Genomic DNA, 20,834 nt, shown 5'->3' with positions numbered 1-20,834 from the left:
TGCGGGCTTTGCAGAAGGGGAGGAAGAAGCCAGCGGAGGACCAGGCTGGGGAGGCGTCGCGCGTGTCCAGGACTCACCCCGTGAGCCTTGCAGGAGTGGCCACCCCATTTCACAGATGGGAACGCCGAGGCCCACTCGCGGCTCCCGCGCCCCCTCCCCGGCCTTTCGGCGTCCGGGCGCCGCCTTCTCCCGCCCCAACCGCCTCGGGGGGCCTGGGGAACCCGTTCGCCCAAGGCTCGGGGCTACCAGGCCCCCCGCCCGCGCGCGTGGCCGGCCAGGGGACCCGCGCAGCGTTGAGTGCGCCTCGGCGGCAGGGCGGTGAGCGGCCCCCGCTTCCACCGCTGGGGAAATTCCCGGAAAACACGCGGGAAAGCAAAGCCATCAGCTCCGGCTCGCGGCCCCGCAGTCGCCCCGAACCCACACAGCAAACCCCGGCGCCTACAACGCGCCCGCAGCCCCCGCGCATGTGTCCTGCTCTGGCCACGCCCCCTCCGTCGGCGGGAAAGGGAGGTGGGGCGGAGGACGGTTGGTGCGCAGGCGCGTGCTCGGAGCGCGGCCCGGCCGGGAACGCGATCAGGTGGAGCGCGACTCGGCGCGGGGCTCAACGCGCAGGCGCGAGCTGGCCGCCGCGCACCGAGTCGGCTCGCCGAGTGCGCACGCGCAGGAGTTTCTGGCAGAAAGCTGGCGAGCCCGGGCCGGCGCGGGGCCTTGTGGGAGGGCTTAAGGAAGTAAAATGGCGGACCTGGCGAACGAAGGTAGGGGAGGCGCCGTCGGGGGCCAGCTGGCTGCCGGGGAACGGGCGGCGGGAGGCCCGGGGCCCACAGGCCCGAGGGGTGAGCGCCCCGGAGTGCGGGGGTCCCGTGTGCCCCGCCGTAGCGACCCAGCGGGCCCCGCTGCCGCCCCCCATTGCGTCCCCTCAGGCCGGGCTCCCTGGCTCGGCCCGTCGCTCCCGGCAGCCCCGTCCCCTGGCACCGTCCGGCCGGGAGGGTCGGGGGGCCGCCGGGGCCGCCGCTCCGAGGCCCCTCCGCCTCGCCGGGCCGGCCCGGGGCTGGGGGCGCGGCCTCGGATGTAAATAGACCTCGGGGCCTGGTCGTGGGCCCGAGCGCGCCACGCTCGCCCGCGGCGGCGGCCGGGCGTCCCCCTTCCCCCCGGGTGCGGGGGGGCGTCCCGCGGGGTCCTCGTCCTGCCGGGGCCGCGGACGAAGCCGCGGCTGCTGCTCCCCCCGCCCCCGCCCGGGCCCGGCTCCCCGCTTCCCGCCAGTCGCCCCCGGATCCTCCCCGTCTCCCTCCCGGGGGTCCCGAGCGCAGGGCCTGGGCCGCCGTGCCGTCCTGGTTTGGGTTGCATTTGCTTTCTGGCTGCACCCCCCGGGAGGGCCCGTGCGCGTCCCTGCGCCTGGAGCGCTGACAGCCGCCGGGGCGTCCCCGACCGGGGCGCGCTCGCGGACCCCTCCCCGCCCCCACCCCGGGCCGCGGCGCGAGCCTGGTGCAGGCAGAGCCGCCCGCCCGGCCGGCTTGCAAGTTCCGCGTCCTGCGGGGCCGGGGAGGGGCCGGGGGCACTTTCCACGCCCCGCGCTCACGCCGCGAGACCCACGCGTCCCTCAGCGCGCTGCTTGGTGACTGGCGGGGCGGCCGAATGAGACCTGATCCTCCACCCCCGCCCCAGACCTGGGAGGCGCCCTGACCCCCGCTCCGTTCCCCTCCGTCCCTCTCTGCCCCCCTCTCACTCCACTGCACGTCCCGTCCGTTGTACCTGGGAGCTGTGCCGGGCTGACCGCTTGTCGCCACCGCCGCCGCCCGGGCCCGCTGCCCCCTCGCTCACCCATCGGACCCCCGCTGCCCCCTCGCTCACCCATCGGAACCCCCGCTGCCCCCCACCCCCTCGCTCACCCATCGACCCCCGCTGCACCCCGGCCCCCTCGCTCACCCATCGACCCCCGCTGCCCCCTCGCTCACCCATCGGAACCCCCCGCTGCCCTCCGCCCCCTTGCTCACCCATCGACCCCCCCGCCCCCTCGCTCACCCATCGGACCCCCGCTGCCCCCCGCCCCCCTCGCTCACCCATCGGACCCCCGCTGCCCCCTCGCTCACCCATCGGACCCCCGCTGTCCCCCCGCCCCCTTGCTCACCCATCGACCCCCCCGCCCCCTCGCTCACCCATCGGACCCCCGCTGCCCCCCGCCCCCCTCGCTCACCCATCGGACCCCCGCTGCCCCCCGCCCCCCTCGCTCACCCATCGGACCCCCGCTGCCCCCCGTCCTCCTCGCTCACCCATCGACCCCCGCTGCCTCCCTGTCCCCCTCACTCACCCATCGACCCTCGCTGCACCCCTGCCCCCCTCGATCACCCATCGACCCCCGCTGCCCCCCACCCCCCTCGATCACCCATCGACCCCCACCGCCCCCCTCGCTCACCCATCGACCCCCGCTGCCCCCCAGCCCCCTCGATCACCCATCGACCCCCACCGCCCCCCTTGCTCACCCATCGGACCCCCGCTGTCCCCCCGCCCCCTTGCTCACCCATCGACCCCCCCGCCCCCTCGCTCACCCATCGACCCCCCCCGCCCCCTCGCTCACCCATCGACCCCCCCGCCCCCTCGCTCACCCATCGACCCCCCCCGCCCCCTCGATCACCCATCGACCCCCCCGCCCCCTCGATCACCCATCGGACCCCCCCGCCCCCCTCGCTCACCCATCGGGCCCCGCTGCCCCCCACCCCCTCGCTCACCCATCGGACCCCCGCTGCCCCCTCGCTCACCCATCGACCCCCGCTGCCTCCCTGTCCCCCTCACTCACCCATCGACCCCCGCTGCACCCCTGCCCCCCTTGCTCACCCATCGACCCCCGCTGCCCCCCGACCCCCTCGATCACCCATCGACCCCCGCTGCCCCCCGCCCCCCTCGATCACCCATTGACCCCCACCGCCCCCCTCGCTCACCCATCGACCCCCGCTGTCCCCCGGCCCCCTCGCTCACCCATCGACCCCCGCTGCCCCCCAGCCCCCTCGATCACCCATCGACCCCCACCGCCCCCCTCGCTCACCCATCGGAACCCCGCTGCACCCCTGCCCCCCTCGCTCACCCATCGACCCCCGCTGCCCCCCGCCCCCCTCGCTCACCCATCGACCCCCGCTGCCTCCTCGCTCACCCATCGACCCCTGCTGCCTCCTCGCTCACCCATCGACCCCTGCTGCCCCCCTACCATCTCTTCGCCGCCCTGGCCGCCGCTCCGTGAACGTCCGTCCTCGCCTGTTACTTAGCCTCCTCCTGGTTCCTGCACTGAGACGGCGGCCCCCAGGGAGGCCCCCACGCAGCCCCGGCTGCAGGGTTTTCTCGAGGCGGCCCCTTTGCCCTGCTCGGTCTCCCAGCGCCTGCCCCGTCTAGCACGTTGCATGCTGTCGCTTTGGCCCTGTCGCGGTCACTGACGGACCCCTGGGCCAGACGGCGCCTGGCGCAGGGAGCGGGGAGCCCGCGTGGGGAGCGCCTTGGCACAGACTGGATTCCGGTACATTCAGTGGTACATGGCTGGGCTGCGTGGCAGAGGGGAAGATGAGAGTCCACGGCCCCGGGCCTGCCCGTCCTCTGGCAGCCGCCCATCTGTCCGTCTGTCCGTCTGTCCGTGGCCTTCCCGGCCCGCCGGGACGCTTGCTTCACGCACTGTGGGACGTGGGATCGCCTCCCCGCGCCCTGGGCCACGGAGTCCGCCCATCCTCGGCCCGCCCCCTGCCTGGCAGCGCCCCCAGCGGCTGCAGGTCCCGAGGTGTGGGTGGGCCTGGCTGTCTGCGCAGTTGGAGCGCGCACGGGGCTTCTGCGGGCAGCGGGGGTGGCCCTGCTTGCTGTGCCGGTGTCGAAAGGGGCGGCGCCCACGGCCTTCCTGGGCAGCCCCGAGCCGGGCCTGCGGGAGTCGGGAGTCTGCCTGTGGCGCTGCGCTGAGATGCCGCAGGTGTGTCTGGAGCTGCGCTCTCGGACAAGCAGGAGCACTTACAGGCAGGTCGGAGAGTGGGGACAGGGTGAGCAAGGGCGCTTGAACACTGGGGAGTGGGTTCCCGCCTTGAGACAGCAAGGGACACGGCCTCCTGCTGCGGCGGGGCACAGGGTCCCCGTGTGGGGCTCCCTGGTGCGTGGTGTGGGGCGTGGGTTTGTCCTGGGGGGAGCTTGGTTTGTGTTTTGGCGCTGCCGTGGACTCCGGCCGTTTCGGACAGAGTTCTGACGTCCCCGAGCCGTGGAGTGGGCCTGTCCCGTGGGTGCTCGGAGCCGCGCAGGCGGATTCCGCGGCGCAGCCCGCACACGGCGCCTGTGTCGCTGCGCAGAGCCGCAGCACAGACAGGAAGTAGTGCGGGCGGCCCGAGCCGCGCTGTGCTCAAGGCGGCCGGCATCAGAGGTGCTGGGGAGCCGCTGATGCCGGGTGGGGGCCGCCCCGGGCGTGGGCCGCTGGAGAGCACAGCTGCCCCGCTAATTCAGCCTGAGCAAGCCCGAGTCTGGAGTTCCTTTTTAAAGAGTTCTCGTTTCTTTGCGGGAGTTGGGTAAGGTGTGCTGCATGGGCTTGAGGTGGCACTTGGACTTGAGACAGTGCTGGGGGTGGGTAGGGGAGCACTTTAGGTACAGGTTGAGAGAGAGACGGAGAGGGATGTCCTGGCCATTGGTTCACTCCGCACATGTCCACAGGAGTCGGGCGGGGCCCGTCTGCGTCTCCCGTGTGAGTGGCAGGGACTCTAGTACTCGCTCTGTCCCCTGCGGCCTCCCTGGGTGCGGGGCAGCAGGAAGCTGGGGTCAGAGCCCACCTGAGGTGCTTGAATCCCAGCCTCGAGAGGGAGCTGGGCGAGAGCTGGGGTGCGCCTGGGGACCTGAGAGCGCCAGGTGACGTGGCCACGCCGCGGCCGGCTGTGCGGCCAGGGCAGCTTTCCTGTGCTGCGCTCACCGGGTGGACGGGCCTGCGCCGCCCTGCGCCCAGGGGCCCGCGGTGAGAGCGGCGGCGGCTCTGGGCTGGGTGTGGCCTTAGCAGACGCTGCACTGGGTGCACTGGGTGGCCGAGTGCCTCCATGCAGAGCCCCAGGCCCACCTGTTCCGGCTGCTTCCTTTGGTGGGCGTGGCAGTTGGAGCAGTGCCTCTCAGCCCTGGGTGTGCGTCACCCTTGTTTGAAGGGAGTCGTGGAGGAGAATGAAACCTTCCTGGGCCGCGCTGCCGAGACGAGACGGTGCGGGAGCCCTTGGCTCTGTAGCTTTGACAAGCCCCACAGGCCAGCTGCAGGAGCCGCAGGCGTTGGATTGGGCCCATTTAGGGTTTTGTTGGTTTGTTTTTATTTAGCAGCCTGCACTTTAATTTCAGGGCTGGGGGGCGGTCCAGGTTTCGATTGCTCTTGCAAACCACTCCGGCCTGGGTTCCTGCACAGGAGCGATTTGCTGGCACCCTCAGCGCACCCCCCTCCCCCCGCCGGCCGTGTTGCCTGGCCCCAGCCCACTCCTCGGGTCGTGGTGCCACCTGACCTTGGTCAGCATCTGGGGTTCAGCCCTGTCATGCAGCCTCGCAGCCTTGGCATCCCCTGCCTGCCCTCAGAGTGGCCGCAGAGCAGAGCTGCGTGCCGGCACCCCGTAGTGCTCACCTCAGCCTTTCTCAGAGATGCCCGAGGCCCGGGCAGCCCCGGCACCTGTGTGGGGACGGCAGGTGGGCGCAGCTCTCACGGGAGCTCAGAGACAGTGTCGCCTCTCCTGCTCTTTCCCTTGCCCCGTGGTGGGGTTTTCGGAGAGCTGCGGAGCCGCGGGAGAATTCAGCTGTCTCCTGTCAAAATGGGAAGGAATGCCGTTCTTCTCACGGATTTGTTTTCAAACGAGTTACCTTCTTTTTTTTTTTTTAAGGTTTATTTATTTATTTGAAAGGTGGAGTTACAGAGAGGCAGAGAGAGTGACAGGTCTTGCATCTGCGGGCTCACTCCCCATATGGCTGCAGCGGGTGGAGCTGCGCAGATCTGAAGCCAGGAGCCAGGAGCGTCCTCTGGGTCTCCCACGTGGGTGCAGGGGCCCAAGGACTTGGGCCATCCTCACTGCTTTCCCAGGCCACAGCAGAGAGCTGGATCGGAAGTGAAGCAGCCGGGTCTCGAACTGGCACCCATCTGGGATGCGGGCACTGCAGACGTCGGCTTTACCCATAGTTACTTTCTGCTAGAGTACAGTGTCAGGTAAACTTCCCAGAGTTCATGATTCTAAATAAATAGCAAGTATTTTGGTGTTTTCTCGGCGTTAGTGTCTGCCGTGGTAAATGTCAGTGTTCACCATAACCCGCTTTTTCAGAGGCTCTTGGGGATCCTCAGTCATTCACAAGCCCGGGAAGCGGCCCTGAGACCAGAGCATGAGAACCACCGTGGCCCACGCCAGTGGCGTCTCGGCGCCCGGGGCCTGGCTGGGGCCTGCGGGGAGCTCCCTGCCGCTCTCTCCAGCCGCCGGAGAGTTGAAGCCAGGGCCGATCGGCAGGCTCCAGGGGACACCTTGGGTGCAGTTGCGACCTCTGGATTGACTGCCCTCGGTCGGTGTCGCCTCTGCCGCCTCTTTGCCCTGGAACCCTGAGCAAGTTGCCCGACTTCTGGTTCCTGCAGGTGTGGGATGGGAAGGACCTTGAGTAGATGGAGGATCACAGGGGGCTCGTGCCAGCCCCTCGGCGGGGAGTCTGCTGGCTGGAGGAACAGCTCCAGCGAGCGTTCTCCACGCTGCGGCACTGCAGGGCGTTTCGCAGCAGGAGCGGCTGTGGCCGCCACTCACAGGGCGCCAGCAGCGGCCAGCCGTGACAGGCGGGTCCCAGAGTCCTCCAGGGACTGCTGGCACCCCGCCGGAACTGTCATGCTCCCTAATCGTGTGTCCTAGTGAGGTCCTGGGTGCTGGAGCGGAGAGGGAGAGAGGAGGCCAGTCCCAGAGGCAGAGCGTCCCCTCCCCCAGTCCACGTTCACCTGCCTAGAAGGCAGAGCCAGACAGCTTCCATCCTCTGGTTCACTCCTCAAGTGCCAGAGCCAGGGAGCCAGCACCGTGCCGGGTCCCCACTCTGGTAGCAAGGCCCCACGTCCTTGAGCCATCATCCTCTGCTCCCCAGGTTGCACCAGCAGGAGCTGGTGGGAAGTCGTGAGCCGGCGCTCCTGTGTAGGCAGCGGCGTAACCCCGTGCCACAGCGCCTGCCCGCGGTCGGGGTCGTTTTGTGTGAGATGTGGTTTAAGGCTCTGGCTCGGATGTTTGGTTTTTGTTTCCCCAGATGACACATGCAGGGTTCTTGTGCCTCATTGCAGGTGTCATTGGGCTTAGATCGTGCTTGTGCTGGAGGACTGTCGTGTGTATTATGGGATACTGATCTGCCAATTGAGACAGACGAAAATGTCTCTTCATGCCCATAGGGGGCGCAGTAACTCTTGGGTGGGGACTGTGGGCTCTAGGATTGAAAAAAATTATCCAGGAATAAATCAGTTTGCTTGGGGCTCCTCCTGCGTTTTGCACTGTGGCCTTTTGGCAGACAAGCACACATCATGCACGTCCTGCCCAGAGGAACAGTGTTTTTCTCAACCGTCAGCCCCAGGGCGGGTCCTGGGTGAGAATGCCTGAACCCGTGAGGGCCCCCAGACATGCTCTGAGTCCAGGCCAGGCCGTGTCAGGGGAACTGAAGACCAAGGCCCTGTCAGCAGCGGGGCTGGCTGGGACCGTGTGGTATGCCCGGCCAGTGAGGCTCGGAGCCTGTGCCCATCCTTTCCAGTGGTCAGTAGCGTCAAATTCATGGGCACTTGTTCTCCTGAGAACTGACCTGTGTAGAGTGTTGCCTTCACCTCACTATGGTGCTCGAAGAAAAATAGGAAATTATTTCAGTTACTCCATGCACATGTGTAGATGGCATTTCTTGCCTTTTAGAATAAGTTTTTTTAAAGGATTTATTTATGAGGCCTGTGCTGTGGCATAGTAGGTAAAGCCGCTAGCCATAGTGCCATGTACCACATGGGCGCTGGTTTGAGTCCCAGCTGCTCCGCTTTTGATCCAGCTCTCTGCTGTGGCCTGGGAGAGCAGTGGGAGATGGCCCAAGTCCTTGGGCCCCTGCACCTGCGTGGGAGACCCAGAAGAAGCTCCTGGATTTGGATCAGCCCAGTTCTGTTCATTGTGGCCATTTGGGGAGTGAACCCACAGATGGAAGACCTCTCTCTCTCTCTCTGTGCCTCTCTGTGACTCTGCCTTTCAAATAAATAAATAAATCTTTGAAAAGAAAAAAGATTTATTTATCTATCTGTAAGGCATTGTGACAGAGACAAAGAGATCTTCCGTCTTCTCATTCACTCTCCAAGTGGCTGCAACAGCCAGATCTGGGCCAGACTGAAGCCGGGAACCAGGTACTCCCCCCGGGTCTCCCACGTAGGTGGCAGGGGCCCCAGCACTTGGCCCGTCGTCCACTGCCTTCCCAGGCATATTTGCAGGGAGCTGTGTTGGGAGTGGTGCATCCCGGACTCAGACTGGCACTGCGATACGGGAAGGTGGCAGTGTCACAAGTGGCATTGTGATTCGCTGTGCCACAGCCCCTGTCCCTAGGGTGCACTTTAAATGTCCTGGCTAAATCAAACCCCCCAGGTTTGCCGCACTGCACTTAAGAACACTGTCCACTCAGAATTAGTCCCGCATTTCATCTGTCAGGGCAGAGGGCGGAGCTTGAGTGGGAAGTTGGCCCTGAGCATCTGGCCTTCCTGAGGGGTGAGAGTGAGAGAGCAAGCTGCCCGTAGCTCAGCGGAGGATGGGTGGGGACCTGGAGCCCCGGGCTGGGCCCGGCTCGAGTCACCGGCCGTGAGCACTGTTGAGTGGGTGAGCCCTGCCCGTGGCTTCTTCCTGTTGGAGCAGTGAGACTGGTGTAGCTAACAGCACCGAGCAGGATGGACCCTCAGAGCCACGTGTGGTCATCTCAGGCTTCCCACGACCAGGCCACTGACAGGTTCTGTCTGTCTCTGGGGGACCTGGACCCTGTCCACTGCTCCATCTCCAAGGAGCCACATGGTCACCTCTGTCCTTGCCGGAATGACTCCTGGAGTTTCCTTGCCGAGTCCCTTAAATCTGCTCCCGCCTCCTGAGCCCTGCTGTCCTCGCCGCTCCCAGGTGGTCTTCCTCAACTCTGCAGGCTGAGCATCCCTGGCCCAAAACGGCCAGGGCTGGGCTGGGCCGGGCCAGAGAGGAGGAAAGGAGCCCAGAGCTCAGTACAGATCTCCCCGGGGGGCGGCGACCCAGCTGGGGGAAGCATCCCCTGCTGCCCCCGCACACACGTTAGCAGGAAGCTGGATTCAGAAGCAGAGCCCGGGCTGGATGCCGGTGTCCCAGGTGGCCTAGGAAGATGCTGTGACAGCTGAGATGGGGACCAGATCCCGTCACTCCCCGCCTTGGCCTTCCCCGCGGGCTCCCTCGTGTAACCTGGGTGAATCCTTGCCCACCCACCCTCCCCACAGCCTCCCCTGGAAGCATGCAGCCACGCGGGCTGCACACTGACTCCTTGTGTGCTCAGGCCCTGTTCACTTGGGTTTCCTCTGCCTTCCCCTGGCCTGTCCCTTCTTGTCCCTTGTGTTAAATTCCAGATGACATCTCAGGCCTTCTCGTCCCTCCGTGTTTTTCTGTAGCTCCAGAATTTTCCGGTTCTCTCGGCACGCGCTGGTTGCTGATTTGTTTTCTCCTCTGGAGAGAGCTGTGGCCTCACCTGCCTTTTTACTCTCATCTCCGGGAATGAAGCTGACGTCAGGGCTGGGCCAGTCTCGCCGACGGGAGAAGGCGTTGCTGTCGGCCTGCCTTCCCACCTGCTTCCCAGGCAGCTCCTGGGCCACGCAGGCCGTGGAGGGCACTGGCAGTCCCTCGTCCTTGAATCTAATCTGTGCTTTCAGGTGCCATCAGTGTGCTCCCCGCAGTCCTCTGAGTATAAGCGGCGTGGAATTCGAGCTGGGCACCGGCCACGTCCCACACTGTGTGGACGTCGCTGGCAGACAGACCAGGACATGTCCAGGAAGGTCGGTTAGCGTGCCCAGGGTCCCAGCCTAGAGCAGTTGGGGCTGGTTGGAGCCCACGTGACCCAGAGCCCAGCTCCCCCGTGTTAGCCTGTCTGCCGCCTTGGCAGGGGCCCCGTATTCCCTAGGTTTCCTGGAGAGAGGGGATTTCCATTGCTTTTACTGGAGCTTGTCCCCCAGTGCTCAGCCAGTTTCGCTTCACCTCAGCTGTGTTGGTGTCTCGCCACCTAGCGGCAGGACAGAAAGTCCCAGCAAAGCTGGGTCATCGATCCCACCCTGTAGTTTGAGACAATTGCCAGCTTTGGACGCTTTATTTTAATGCACTTGAAGTTCAAGGCACCGCAGTGCCCAGAGGACAGCTTCTGCCCCCAGGGCCTTACAGTTTGGGTGGAGGGTTTGCCTGCAGGACTGATACCCCGGAAATAGAGAGACAGAGGAAATAAAGAGGCTTCGCCCTCCTGGGGGTCGTGTGGACGGAAGGCATCCAGCTTGGAAGGCAGATCAGGGTCTGGCCTGCCTCTGCCACTTCCCAGCTTGGTGACTGTGGGCAAGGCCCCGCCTCTTCAGGCCTTTCAGCCTTGTTTCATGGTTTTCAAAGCAGAGAGAATAAATAATAGTCCCCTCTGTGACGACGTGGCCCCCTTGGATGAGGCTGGGCGTGTCCGTGCCCTGGGTGCTGGCAGAGGCCACTTAGCAGGCAGGAGTCATTTGTCGCTCCTTCCGTTGGTGTTGGGAGCACAGGAGGCCGACGGTCAGATGGGCCCGTTGGGTCTCAGTAGGCGAAGGTAACAGAAGGTGAGGAGGAGGACAGTCCTGAAGGAAAGACGCCGAACTGTAAGGTGCCACCCCGCGGGCCCCAAAGCCCTGCCCATTGTAACCTCCTTGAGGCCAGTTGAGAATTGTTGGAGGAGAGGGCTGGAATGAGAACTGAGTTACCAGGGCGGTGCTCTGGCGCAGTGGGCAAAGCTGCCGTCTGTGGCTCTGGCATCCCGTGTGGGTGCCGGTTCGAGTCCCAGCTGCTCCACTTCTGAGCCAGCTCCCTGGTCATGTGCCTGGGAAAGCAGCAGAGGAGGACCCAAGTGCCTGGGTCCATTTCTGGGAACCCCACTCCCCTCCAAAAGCTGGGCTGGCGAGCGCAGGGGCCAGACACCAGGACTCAGAGGTGTCCCTGCAGTGGCGTGGCTGAGGTTCCTGTCTCCCCAGAGAACTAGTTGGTGAGTGGAGGGGACGCGTCGGTGACGAATCTGCCGGCGCGTTGCCATGGATCACTGTTGATCCCTCCTGAGAAACGGAGTGGCTTGGGGGGCAAGAGAAGTGTCGTGCTCGTGGTACGTGCCGGTGTTCGTAGCCTCGTTTGTGTTGGCAAGATGCTCTCCATGTTTTTTCCCAGATAAGAAGATTAAGACACATCAGCCAGGATCAAAGCTAATTTTACATAAGTACCTTGCTGACATTCGGTCCAGAATTCTAAGCGGCTTTCCAGATGGGGCCGTTTCCTGGCAGGTGTGGGAGTCGCCAGTTAGGAAGGGAATAAACAAGGCAGAGGCTTCCTGGGGCCGTGCGGCCTTTGCTGTTGAGTTTTGCGGGAGGACCGTCTTAAGGAAGCCTGGAGGCGGCCCCGGGGAGGCGGGGCCGGAGCTGGTTGTGGGGCCCGTGGGACCCCGTGGGTGAAGGAGGCAGTTGGGGGGAGGGTGGGGAGCGCGCGTGTTGTCAGCACAGATTCTGAATGTTAGGCAAAGCATTCCTTGGTTACACATCTGACAGACAAGACAGAGTGCAACTTGTTTCGCCGTTCAGTGTGTTCCTTGGAACGTCTCTGGTGCTTTTCTTGACGACCTGAAAGGATTTTGGTCTCCGCAGGGACGTGCCGTTGGCATAATCGCACAGTGTTCTCAAGGTGAGCAGGAAGCCTCGGGCCAACCCGGAACTCCTCGTCAGCTCCTTGGTCTTGTTTTGAGCGCGTCAGCTGACAGCTGCTTTATTTCTGATGTCATTTCTCAGAAGAAAGGAGTGCCTGTTTCAGTCCTAGGCCCACCTGAGCAGGAAAGGTGGGCAGGAGCATGCGGGGGCTGGGGCCCTTCCCACCTGTGGCAGGGCACTCAGGAGCGTGGGCTGCAGACCCGGCCCCACCTCGGACACGTCCCTTAACCTCTGAGCCCCCGCCTCCTTCCCTGTATAAAAGGGCATCGGTCCACGTACCTCCTAAAGCGGCCGCGGAGAGCCAGTGGAATGGTGCAGTAGAACCCTGGCACCGGAGGACGTGCTCGGTGAGGGAGGCCCTGTGCGGGATGTCTTTGCTGCGCAAGGCTGCCTTAGGCCCGGAGGAACCTGCAGTCTCCTGTTAGCCTGTGAACCCTGGGCGGGGAGGTGCTCCTTACTGTCCCCTCCTTGCTCGCCGTGGGCAGCAGGGACCCCAGCCTTCCTCCTGTTGGGTGGCTGTTGCCGCACACCCTACCCAAGGGGCTCTTCCTCTTCCTCAGGCTGCACGGTCCCCCCCCCCCCCCCCAGCGTCTGGTGCAGATAGATAGAGAAGGCATTTTGTTCTAAGGGTTTGCCGCCATCCGCGCTTGGCTGAGTGGACACAGCCAAGGCCTTTGAGTCCTGACCCCTGGGGGCCTCTCGTCGGGGCGGCACCAGGAAGCCCGTTGTTTTAGTTGAATCGGTTGTGGTTGTTGGAAACTGTCTGCTCTGGGCCTTCTCACTCACGCTGCAGGCGGACTTCAGGAAACCTCAGGGAATGGGGCCGGCGTTGTGATGCACCTGCCATGCCAGCATCACCTATCCGAGTGCCAGGTTGAGTCCCGCTTTGATCCAGCTCCCTGTTAATGTGCCTGGGAGACAGCAGGTGATGACCCAAGTCCTTGGGTCCCTGCTACTGGTCTGGGAGACCCAGGTGGACTTCCTGAGTCCTGGCTTCAGCCTGGACCCCCTGAAGGCCATTTGGAGAGGGCGTGAGCAGACAGATCTGTCCCCGTCTCATCTCCCTTCTGTCACCTGCCTTTCAGGTCAGTCAGTCAGTCAGCCTTTTAGGTTCGTGGAATAAAGGAGTTTATTATTTTGGTGCTGAAAATTCTAAAGTCTATGCATGATATTTTTGTAATACGTGTGCATTTCCCATGAACTTCCTGAAGGCCCTCACATGAGGAAGCAGCTCTGGCCCTCTCCCTACCTTGGCCCCTGCAAAACTGCGACATGGTGGGAGGTTGGAGGTCCACTCTGCTCACCTCCCGTCACCCTGGGCTGCGCGGGGCTGTCCCCCGGGGCCTGGAGTTCATGGTGTGCTCCAGGTGCCAGCAAACGCCCAGGCATACAGCAGGTGCCACCTTGACCTCCTGGTTCTCCCTGTGTCCTGTCACCTGGCCACACGCTGCTCGTCCTCCTGCTCAGACGGGACTTCCTCCCGGAAGCCCCTCTCGATGAGGTGCCCCAGCTCTGCAGTCCCAGGCCGCCTCTGCCTCCCTGGTTACCGTGTTCAAAGTCTGATGTCGGCTCCAGCAGGCAGGAGGTGAGGCATTCCCCAGAGGCCAGCATGGCGTCGGCACACAGCGGGCGTCAGGCGCAGAGCTGCGGAGGGCTGCCAAGTGAGTGCTAGGCGGGATCTTGGGTCCTGCTTGAGGTTTGGGGAGTGGGTCCCAGGCTCCAGTGAGTGGGACGGAGCACCCTGCTAGTCTCTGCCCCATGAGGAAGGTGAGGGGTGCAGAAGGGACCCTGCCACCTGGCAGAGGTTGAGAGCAAGTGTAGAGATCGCGAAGCTTTCCCTAACCTGTCTGGCTCGTGGCCAGGACTATAGAGACGACAGCCAGGACACAGGCCCTGTGCTGAGACTGCAGCCGGGCTGGCCAGCTTTGCATCTGAGCCTCACAGTTGGGTGGAGAGTGGCCGAGGACAGGAGGCAGAGCAGTGCTGTGGGCCGCGTGCCGTCAGGGCTCACTCCGCTCACCTCCTGGAAGGGCTTCGGTGGCTGTTTTCTGGGGAGGCCAGGGACTCTCCTGTGGTCATCACAGGGCATCATCGCAGCCAGGCTTGGCTGGATGCTGGGGGGAGGCGAGGCGGATGGGATTGGGCAGCCACTGTCTGGGCCCTGGCGTGCAGCTCCCTGGGAAGTTGCGCTGAGGCGTGTGTGGGTGGCCTCAACCCTCCCATGTTCTGGATGGTAGAGCCCGTGCCACCCCAAGGTGGGCGTTACTTGAAGTGATGTGGAAGACCGGAGGTCTGCGAGTGCCACCCCACTGCCCACGTCATGCTGACCCCTGGGCGGTCACTCTGGGAAGGGCCCTTCCCAGCGTTGATGAGCTGTCTTGCCATCTGCAGGCAGGCTGCTTTTTACAGACTAACGGGCACAGAGCAGTTCACAGAACCAAAACCGAGGCAAAGCAGAAGCGCTTGGTTGGCAGGACCTGAGTGCAGAGTGCGTGCTGATTCGTGTTTGGGTCTTCATGCTGGCCCAGGTCCCTAGAAGTCTGTGTGGCGGTGGCGTTGGGAAAACTGAGCCTGGCCGTGCCCGCTCTGGGGCCGCAGGCGAGGACGTATGCTGCCACTCCCTCCCCTCCCCACCAGCAGTCTGGGGCTGGGGGCCGTGTGGAGTGGTCCTCCTTGAGCAGAGCTCATGGTGCGGTCATTGGGCAGCGCTGCTGACGTGCAGTCTGTACAGACTGTGGCCTCCGCTGTGCGCAGGGTGTGACTGAAGTCCCTTTCTGTGTCCACAGTTGCTAGACTCCTTGTGAACCTCGCGCCTGCTGCCAGCAGGGGTCCCAGCATGCCCTGGCAGGGGCCCTCACGCCTGGGTTCCCCTGGAGAACCCTAACGGCGCCTCTCCAGGTTCCGCGCTTTGTGGAGTGCAGACACATTTCATAATCACTCCCTAACTGCTCCTGAGCGCCTGTGTGTCTGAGGCTGGGGTGGGGGCTGCCAGCCGCGACGTGCGCACCCGCCCCCAGCCCGTGTCATCCTGCCCCCCGAAGTCTGCCCTTCGCTTCCTGTTCTCTGCTGCCTTGCAGAGACTGTAAGGGCCTAGTAAATGTTTATGGGGCCACATGACAGCTCTCGGGCTGTGAAGAGGTAGAGGGATTTAGGTCCAGCGTTAACTGGATGAATTTTATGTGACCGGCTCCACGTGATGCACTGGGGGACAGGGCTGTTTCGCAGACCATGTGGAGACCATGTCTGGCCTCCAGGCCCCTTAGCATGTGACCTCAGATGACACGTGACAGGGTCTAAACCAAAAGCAGGCTTGAGAGCTCACGGCGCGGCAGGTTTGTGATTTAGACCAGGAACTTCCTGTCCGTGGTGGCCGAGGACAAGAAAGTGATGGTGTTCCAGGCAGAGGCAAAGCCCAGCAGGGGTCGCAGTGAGCCAGCACGCAGGGCACTCTGTGGGAGGACGTTATGGTTTAAGCCCACGTTTCACCTGGTGGTTCTGTCTGCTCATGGAGCCCGACGTGAGGCAGTGAGAGGGAGGCAGAGATGTGGCCGGTGGCAGGAATAGATGCCGGGAAGAGGAACCTGCACCAGCCAGGGCCGAGCTGATTGCCCGTCGCCCGACTTCCTGTGCTCCAAGACGTCGCCTCTGCAGTCTCCCTCCGGCCCCAGCGGAGCTCTGTGCCCAGGCACGGCTCAGGGTGGTGCCGAAAGCTCTGGGCAGGTTCCACCCTGTGTCCGCACCCTCCCTGGGGCTCCTCCTGGGTGCCTGCAGGTCAGCCCTCAGCCCGGAGCCCCTCCCCGCCGCCCTCACCCACCAGCCTGCGCCTCGCGTTCGCTGTCTCTGCTCCTCCTTGCCCACCCCTTCATCAGGTGTTTGTTGAATCCTGTCTGCCGAGGACTGCTCTCAGCCCAGAGCAGAGAGTGCGACCTTGTGGGCTGTTGGTGTCCTCGCGGGCGTGCATCGGGTGGTGAGCACTTGCTCTGGAGGGAAGGCAAGTGTTGGGTTTGCTTTGAGGCAAGTCCAAGTTTCTTCCACAGAGTGCCCGAGGGCAGCGTGTGTTTAATGAAGTCTGCGCTGGCCCCCCGCCCCCCTCCCCCTGGGCTGTCTGTCAGTGATGAGGGGAAGTCAGATTTATTAACTTGCCCGAGAAGTCTGGGGTAGGCGTTTTTATTGGGTCGAACCTGACTTAGGGCCTCCGTCAGGACTCAGTCTGCTCTGCTCTGTTCTGTCTGAGGCCCCTGGTGCATGTGTAGCTGCTGGCAGCCCCCGTGGTCACCTCCCCCAGCTCAGAGAGCACGTCTTCTCCAGTGGCACTGGCACAAGGCCTGGCTTAGTCAGGTGCCACAGCATTCCCAGGGCTGTGGCGTGCAGGGACTGCTCCGGGCAGGCCTGGGGCCGGGGCTGCGTGTGGCTCCACCTGAACCAAGGCAGGGGTGGGAAGCTTGTTCCCTAAGGAGGAGAGGATTCTGAGCTGGCCGAAACCCTGACTCCGTCCTGTGTGTCTTGGAACAGGCAGTCCAGTGCAGAAGTGAAGGGCGGCCCAGACCTCCGGGGCACAGCAGGTGTCTGGGGTCCCTGACCGCAGACAGGAGTGTGGCTGAGCTGTTCGTGTGACCCGAAGGTCCTCCAGGGAGCCTTTGGCGTCACTTAGGTTTGCAGATGGCAACAGTGCACTGTCTGGGGGAAACGGCTGCTGGGATGTGTGACAGCCTGGGTGGGGACCCCTCAGCCCCCGCCTGCGACCCTGAGACGTGGTACTTGCTATGGACTGTCTGTGCCGGGAGCTACAGGGGGTGGGGGTGCCTGCCTGTGGAGCGTTGCCCCAAGATCAAGACTGCTGTCTGTCTAGCTTCTCCAGGAGCGGGTCTGGGGGCTTGGGAGTGAGTGGGGTCCTTTCAGTCACCTTCGTGCCATCCCTTTCTCTCCCTGAACTTATTCGCAGCCCCATATCCTCTGTCATGGGCCCGTGCCCACGCCACCCGCCGGACCTCCCCTGGCCCCCACCTCTTTCGATATCCCCAGACAGAGAGCTCTGTTACCCCACGGCCCGGCCTTTGAGCCTGAAGCTCTCCCTTCCTGCTCTTGGAGACCTCTGTGTGGCTCCCTTCCCCCGGGGGCCTCCCCCAATTCCTGAGCCCACCCAGCCGGAGCCAGCTAAGCCAGCCCCCTCATGAAGTACGCTCATAGTCATGCCGTGCCAGTGCCCGGGTCTTAGTTGGCCTCTAGTGCCCATGGCTGGGCTCCCGGAGAGCGGGGGAGGGGGGGCCAGTTCTGCTTGCAGCAGGCACTCCCCACACTAGCAGCCCCTCCCGCCAGCCCTCCTTTCTTGAATGGAGAAGGAGCCCCCAAGAGCCCTCTGCTGGGCCCACCCAGGGCACCCAGGCCCAAGGCCATGAGGCAGGCACTGGACCTCCTTTGTGAGGTTTGGGCAGTCCCCATCTGCTGTCACCCATGCCAGGGCCAAGTGGCAAAAGGCTGTGGACCCGGCTGGCCCTGCGGGTGAGACAGATGGCTTTGGTGGGAACTACAGGCTGCCTTGCCCTTGTCCCCTAGGGACAGTACTCCCCAGAGGGTTTCTTCCTTCAGCACTGGCTGTCCAGGACTTGCAGCCACTCCACAGGCACTTCTCTACTCACTCAGAGTTGCAATGGGATGGTGATGTTGTCCTCTCGAGAATGTTCCAGAGGGCCTGGGCGGACTGGTCGCCCTCTGGCCTGCAGATTAAAAACAGAAAATGAGAGCTGGAGTAGTCTCCAGCATTGGAATTTAGGAGGTGCGACGTAACGACATGGCATCTGCAAGCCGTGTCAATGCCAGGCCCCAGTGGACGGCGGTGGCCCCCTCCCCTTGGCCAGCGCACCCTCGTGAGTCCCGCAGGCTTCCTGCTGGTTGCACGGTGAGCGCACAGAAAGGAGGGCGGGTCACTGCTGGGTGTGGAGTCTTCCCCACTTGGACCCCCGCATCCACATGGCCTGTTGGGGGCTGCTCCCGGCCGTTTGATATCACTTGTGTTCTGTGTATTTATATCTGTGTATTTTTTCAGCTTATACAGACAAATGTACCTTTGTTTACTATGTGAATATAGTGTTGGGGGGAAAAAAACCAATTTTTCTTTTTGCAGAGAAGCCCGCCCTTGCTCCGCCCGTCTTTGTGTTTCAAAAGGATAAAGGACAAAAGGTAAGGGGCCGGTACGTGGTACGTGCTCTCCTCACATCGTTTCTCCGATCGGTTCTCTCTGGCAGCAGCCTGTCGCCAGGTTGCAGCTGGGGAGACCTGAGCAGGGTCTCCACTTTGAGCCTGGAGGGAAAAGGCCCAGTGGCTTCCGGTTACCACGGAGAGAGGTGAAGGTGGGTCTGCCTCGGCAGGGGCTCAGAGCAGGGCCTGTCGGAGCATCTGTTTCCTGCAGGAAGACGCTGTTCGCTAGGGCAGCCGCGGCAGAATGGGGGCGGGGGTGTGAGCAGAAAGCAGGGCCTTTGAGGGCTCGAGGGGGCTGCTGGCCCTAGCCAGCGTGGCATGGATGCATGTGGAGCGATGACGAGCTGCTGGCACTGTGTTTGCCGTCTGTCCCTGTGAGGCTGCCTCCCTGTCCTGGGCTGTGTGTCTGGACTGCACCGTGCCCACAGACACCTGGTCTCAGATGGGAGCCAGCAGCCTGGGGGCGGCAGCCGCAGGTGCTGCTGTTTACCTGGGGGACATTGCTTGTGTGCCCCCCTGAGCGGGTGGGGTGGATCAGTTGATGCGTTCCTGCTCGCGTGAGGATGCTGTGTGAACACGCCCTGAGAGGCACCTGGCCTTTTTCTTCTGCCAGCAGGTGCAACATGCTGCATGACAAGCCTGTGCAGAATTTGGGACGTTCGGTAGATTTTCCTCTTGTTGGTAGTGACAGCACTTGATGATCTCACTGACTGGGGGATTCCCCGTCCTCGCGCAGGTTGATGGGCACTGGGTCAGGAGCGGCTCGTGTCACCTGGGGCTCGTGGCAGGCCAGCTTCTGCACTGGGATCCTGTGCCTTGCTAGGGGAGAAGTGGGTGCTCTGCTTGTCCGCTGGACTTGTAACTTGGTCTCCTCGTCTCGAGGCAGTGCCTACCAGCCCGGCCTGGTCACATCTGTTCTTGTTTGTCCTTCGGAGATTGGGTCAGCATGGCACAGGTGATGCGTTTCCTCTTCAGAAACAGGACATTAAAGCGCAGGATTTGGATTATTCAGTGTTCAAAATGCTAGGGTGACTTCTCTAGTGTTCAGTAAAATCAGGGTTCGCTAAAAGAATTTCGAATTTTCTTATCATCATTGAGCCACTTTCCGTTTAAGCTGGAGGTCGACACACGGAGGCCCACTGCCGCCACTGCCTGTTTCTGTAATGAAGTTTTATTGGAACGCAGCCACGCTGGCGCCTCGACGGTGGTTGGTGGCTGCTCCAGCTGCAGAGTGTCTGACCCTTCGCCCAGGAAGTTTGCCAGCGCTTGATTTAAAACAAATAACAGGAATGAGCAATTCCTCAAACCTGACCACTCCAGGACCCCAGCGAGAGGAAGCACGCTGACGCTGACGTGGTATTTATGCAGACGAATGTGTGATTTGCATGTATGGCCTTCACGACAGAACCAGGATGGAGCTAGGGTTGAACCTGAACCCAGAGACTAGCTGGGAAGGCCTTCAAGGCCATTTAAGAAATGCGCAAGTATAGTTCTTATCAAACTACTGACTCCAAGCCAGCTCTAAATGGGCTTCTAAAAATAGCTGCCATCCAGCTCCTGGGAGTTAGCGCCCCACTCTGCCGCGCTTCTGAGGCAGGATCGCGACAGGGCACATGGGAAATGTCTCTGCTGAAGGGCAGAAGGCTGTCGGGTGGACAGTGTCCAGATGGGTGCAGAGTCTGTATTTCTGTGCTGCTCATGAGTTACCGGCCAGAGAAGGTGGCAGGGAACAGCAGGGCAGCTGTCTGGCCTTGAGCCCTGCTCAGGGGAGATGGGGAGGTGGGTCTCCCGGGGCGTTCAGAGAGCAGCCTTTGCGGCCCGCTCCGCGTTCGTTCTCACCCCATCCCCGCCTCGGGCTGAGGCACCCGGCTGGGAAAGCGCTATCCAGTCTACCCCTTCTCTTTCTGAAGTCCCCACCCCTGCCCCGAGCAGAGAGAGAACTCTTGTCCACGGGTTCACTCCTTGAACGTCCTCAACGGGCTGAGTCGAGGCTAAAGCCGGGAGCCTGGGACACAATCTCGGTTTCCTGTGTGGGTGGCAAGAGCCAGGACTCGAGCCTTCAGCACTGCCCCTGGAGAGCTAGTTAATGCCGCAAGCTGGAGTCAGGCGCAGTCAGGAGCTGAACCCAGCACTCCGCTGGGATGTGGGTGCCCTGCTGTGTCAAAACCACTGTGCCTGGGGCCTGCCCCTCCCCTCAGCTGTTTGCCTCAGCTTTTTCTTTTCTTTTCTTTTTTTTTTTTTTTTTTTTGACAGGCAGAGTGGACAGTGAGAGAAAGAGAGAGAGAAAGGTCTTCTTTTGCCGTTGGTTCACCCTCCAATGGCTGCCGTGGCCGGCGCACCGCGCTGATCCAAAGCCAGGAGCCAGGTGCTTCTCCTGGTCTCCCATGGGGTGCAGGGTCCAAGCACCTGGACCATCCTCCACTGCACTCCCTGGCCACAGCAGAGAGCTGGCCTGGAAGAGGGGCAACCAGGACAGAATCCGGCGCCCCAACCGGGACTAGAACCTGGTGTGCCTGCGCCACAAGGCGGAGGATTAGCCTAGTGAGCCGCGGCGCCGGCCGCCTCAGCTTTTTATTTTGAACATTTTCAACTCAGAACGGCCCTGTGAGTGCCTGCTCCTCCGTTGCCCCTGCACCGTTAACACTGAAGCACCAGGTTCTGGGCTGTGAGTTGCATCCTTGTGCCACTGCCCACCAGATACTCACACAGAGCCGTTCTCCTCCATGGCCCCAGTGTCGTG

At 63.1% G+C, this 20,834-nt stretch overlaps 1 protein-coding gene across 7 annotated transcripts in view; it reads left to right on the top strand.

The window, feature by feature from the left end:
* The first annotated feature begins 449 nt into the window (after window positions 1–449).
* RANBP3 (RAN binding protein 3) overlaps window positions 450–20,834 on the top strand; it is a 49,100-nt gene continuing 28,715 nt past the window's right edge. For 4 of the 7 annotated variants that reach the window (XM_070058725.2, XM_070058724.2, XM_070058723.2 and 1 more), the window contains exons 1-2: window positions 703–755; window positions 18,021–18,076. In XM_070058725.2, the coding sequence (XP_069914826.2) occupies window positions 734–755; window positions 18,021–18,076 (78 nt within the window). In that variant the 5' untranslated portion in view covers window positions 703–733. Of the gene's footprint in view, window positions 756–18,020; window positions 18,077–20,834 lie in introns of all 7 variants that reach the window. The other 3 variants (XM_070058722.2, XM_070058720.2, XM_070058719.2) reach the window with 1 other exon arrangement.

Source organism: Oryctolagus cuniculus, chromosome 16, assembly GCF_051225735.1.
Source record: "Oryctolagus cuniculus isolate XC-2025 breed Fujian yellow rabbit chromosome 16, ASM5122573v1, whole genome shotgun sequence".
Taxonomy (NCBI): domain Eukaryota; kingdom Metazoa; phylum Chordata; class Mammalia; order Lagomorpha; family Leporidae; genus Oryctolagus; species Oryctolagus cuniculus.
This window is presented reverse-complemented; position numbering and strand designations above follow the sequence as displayed.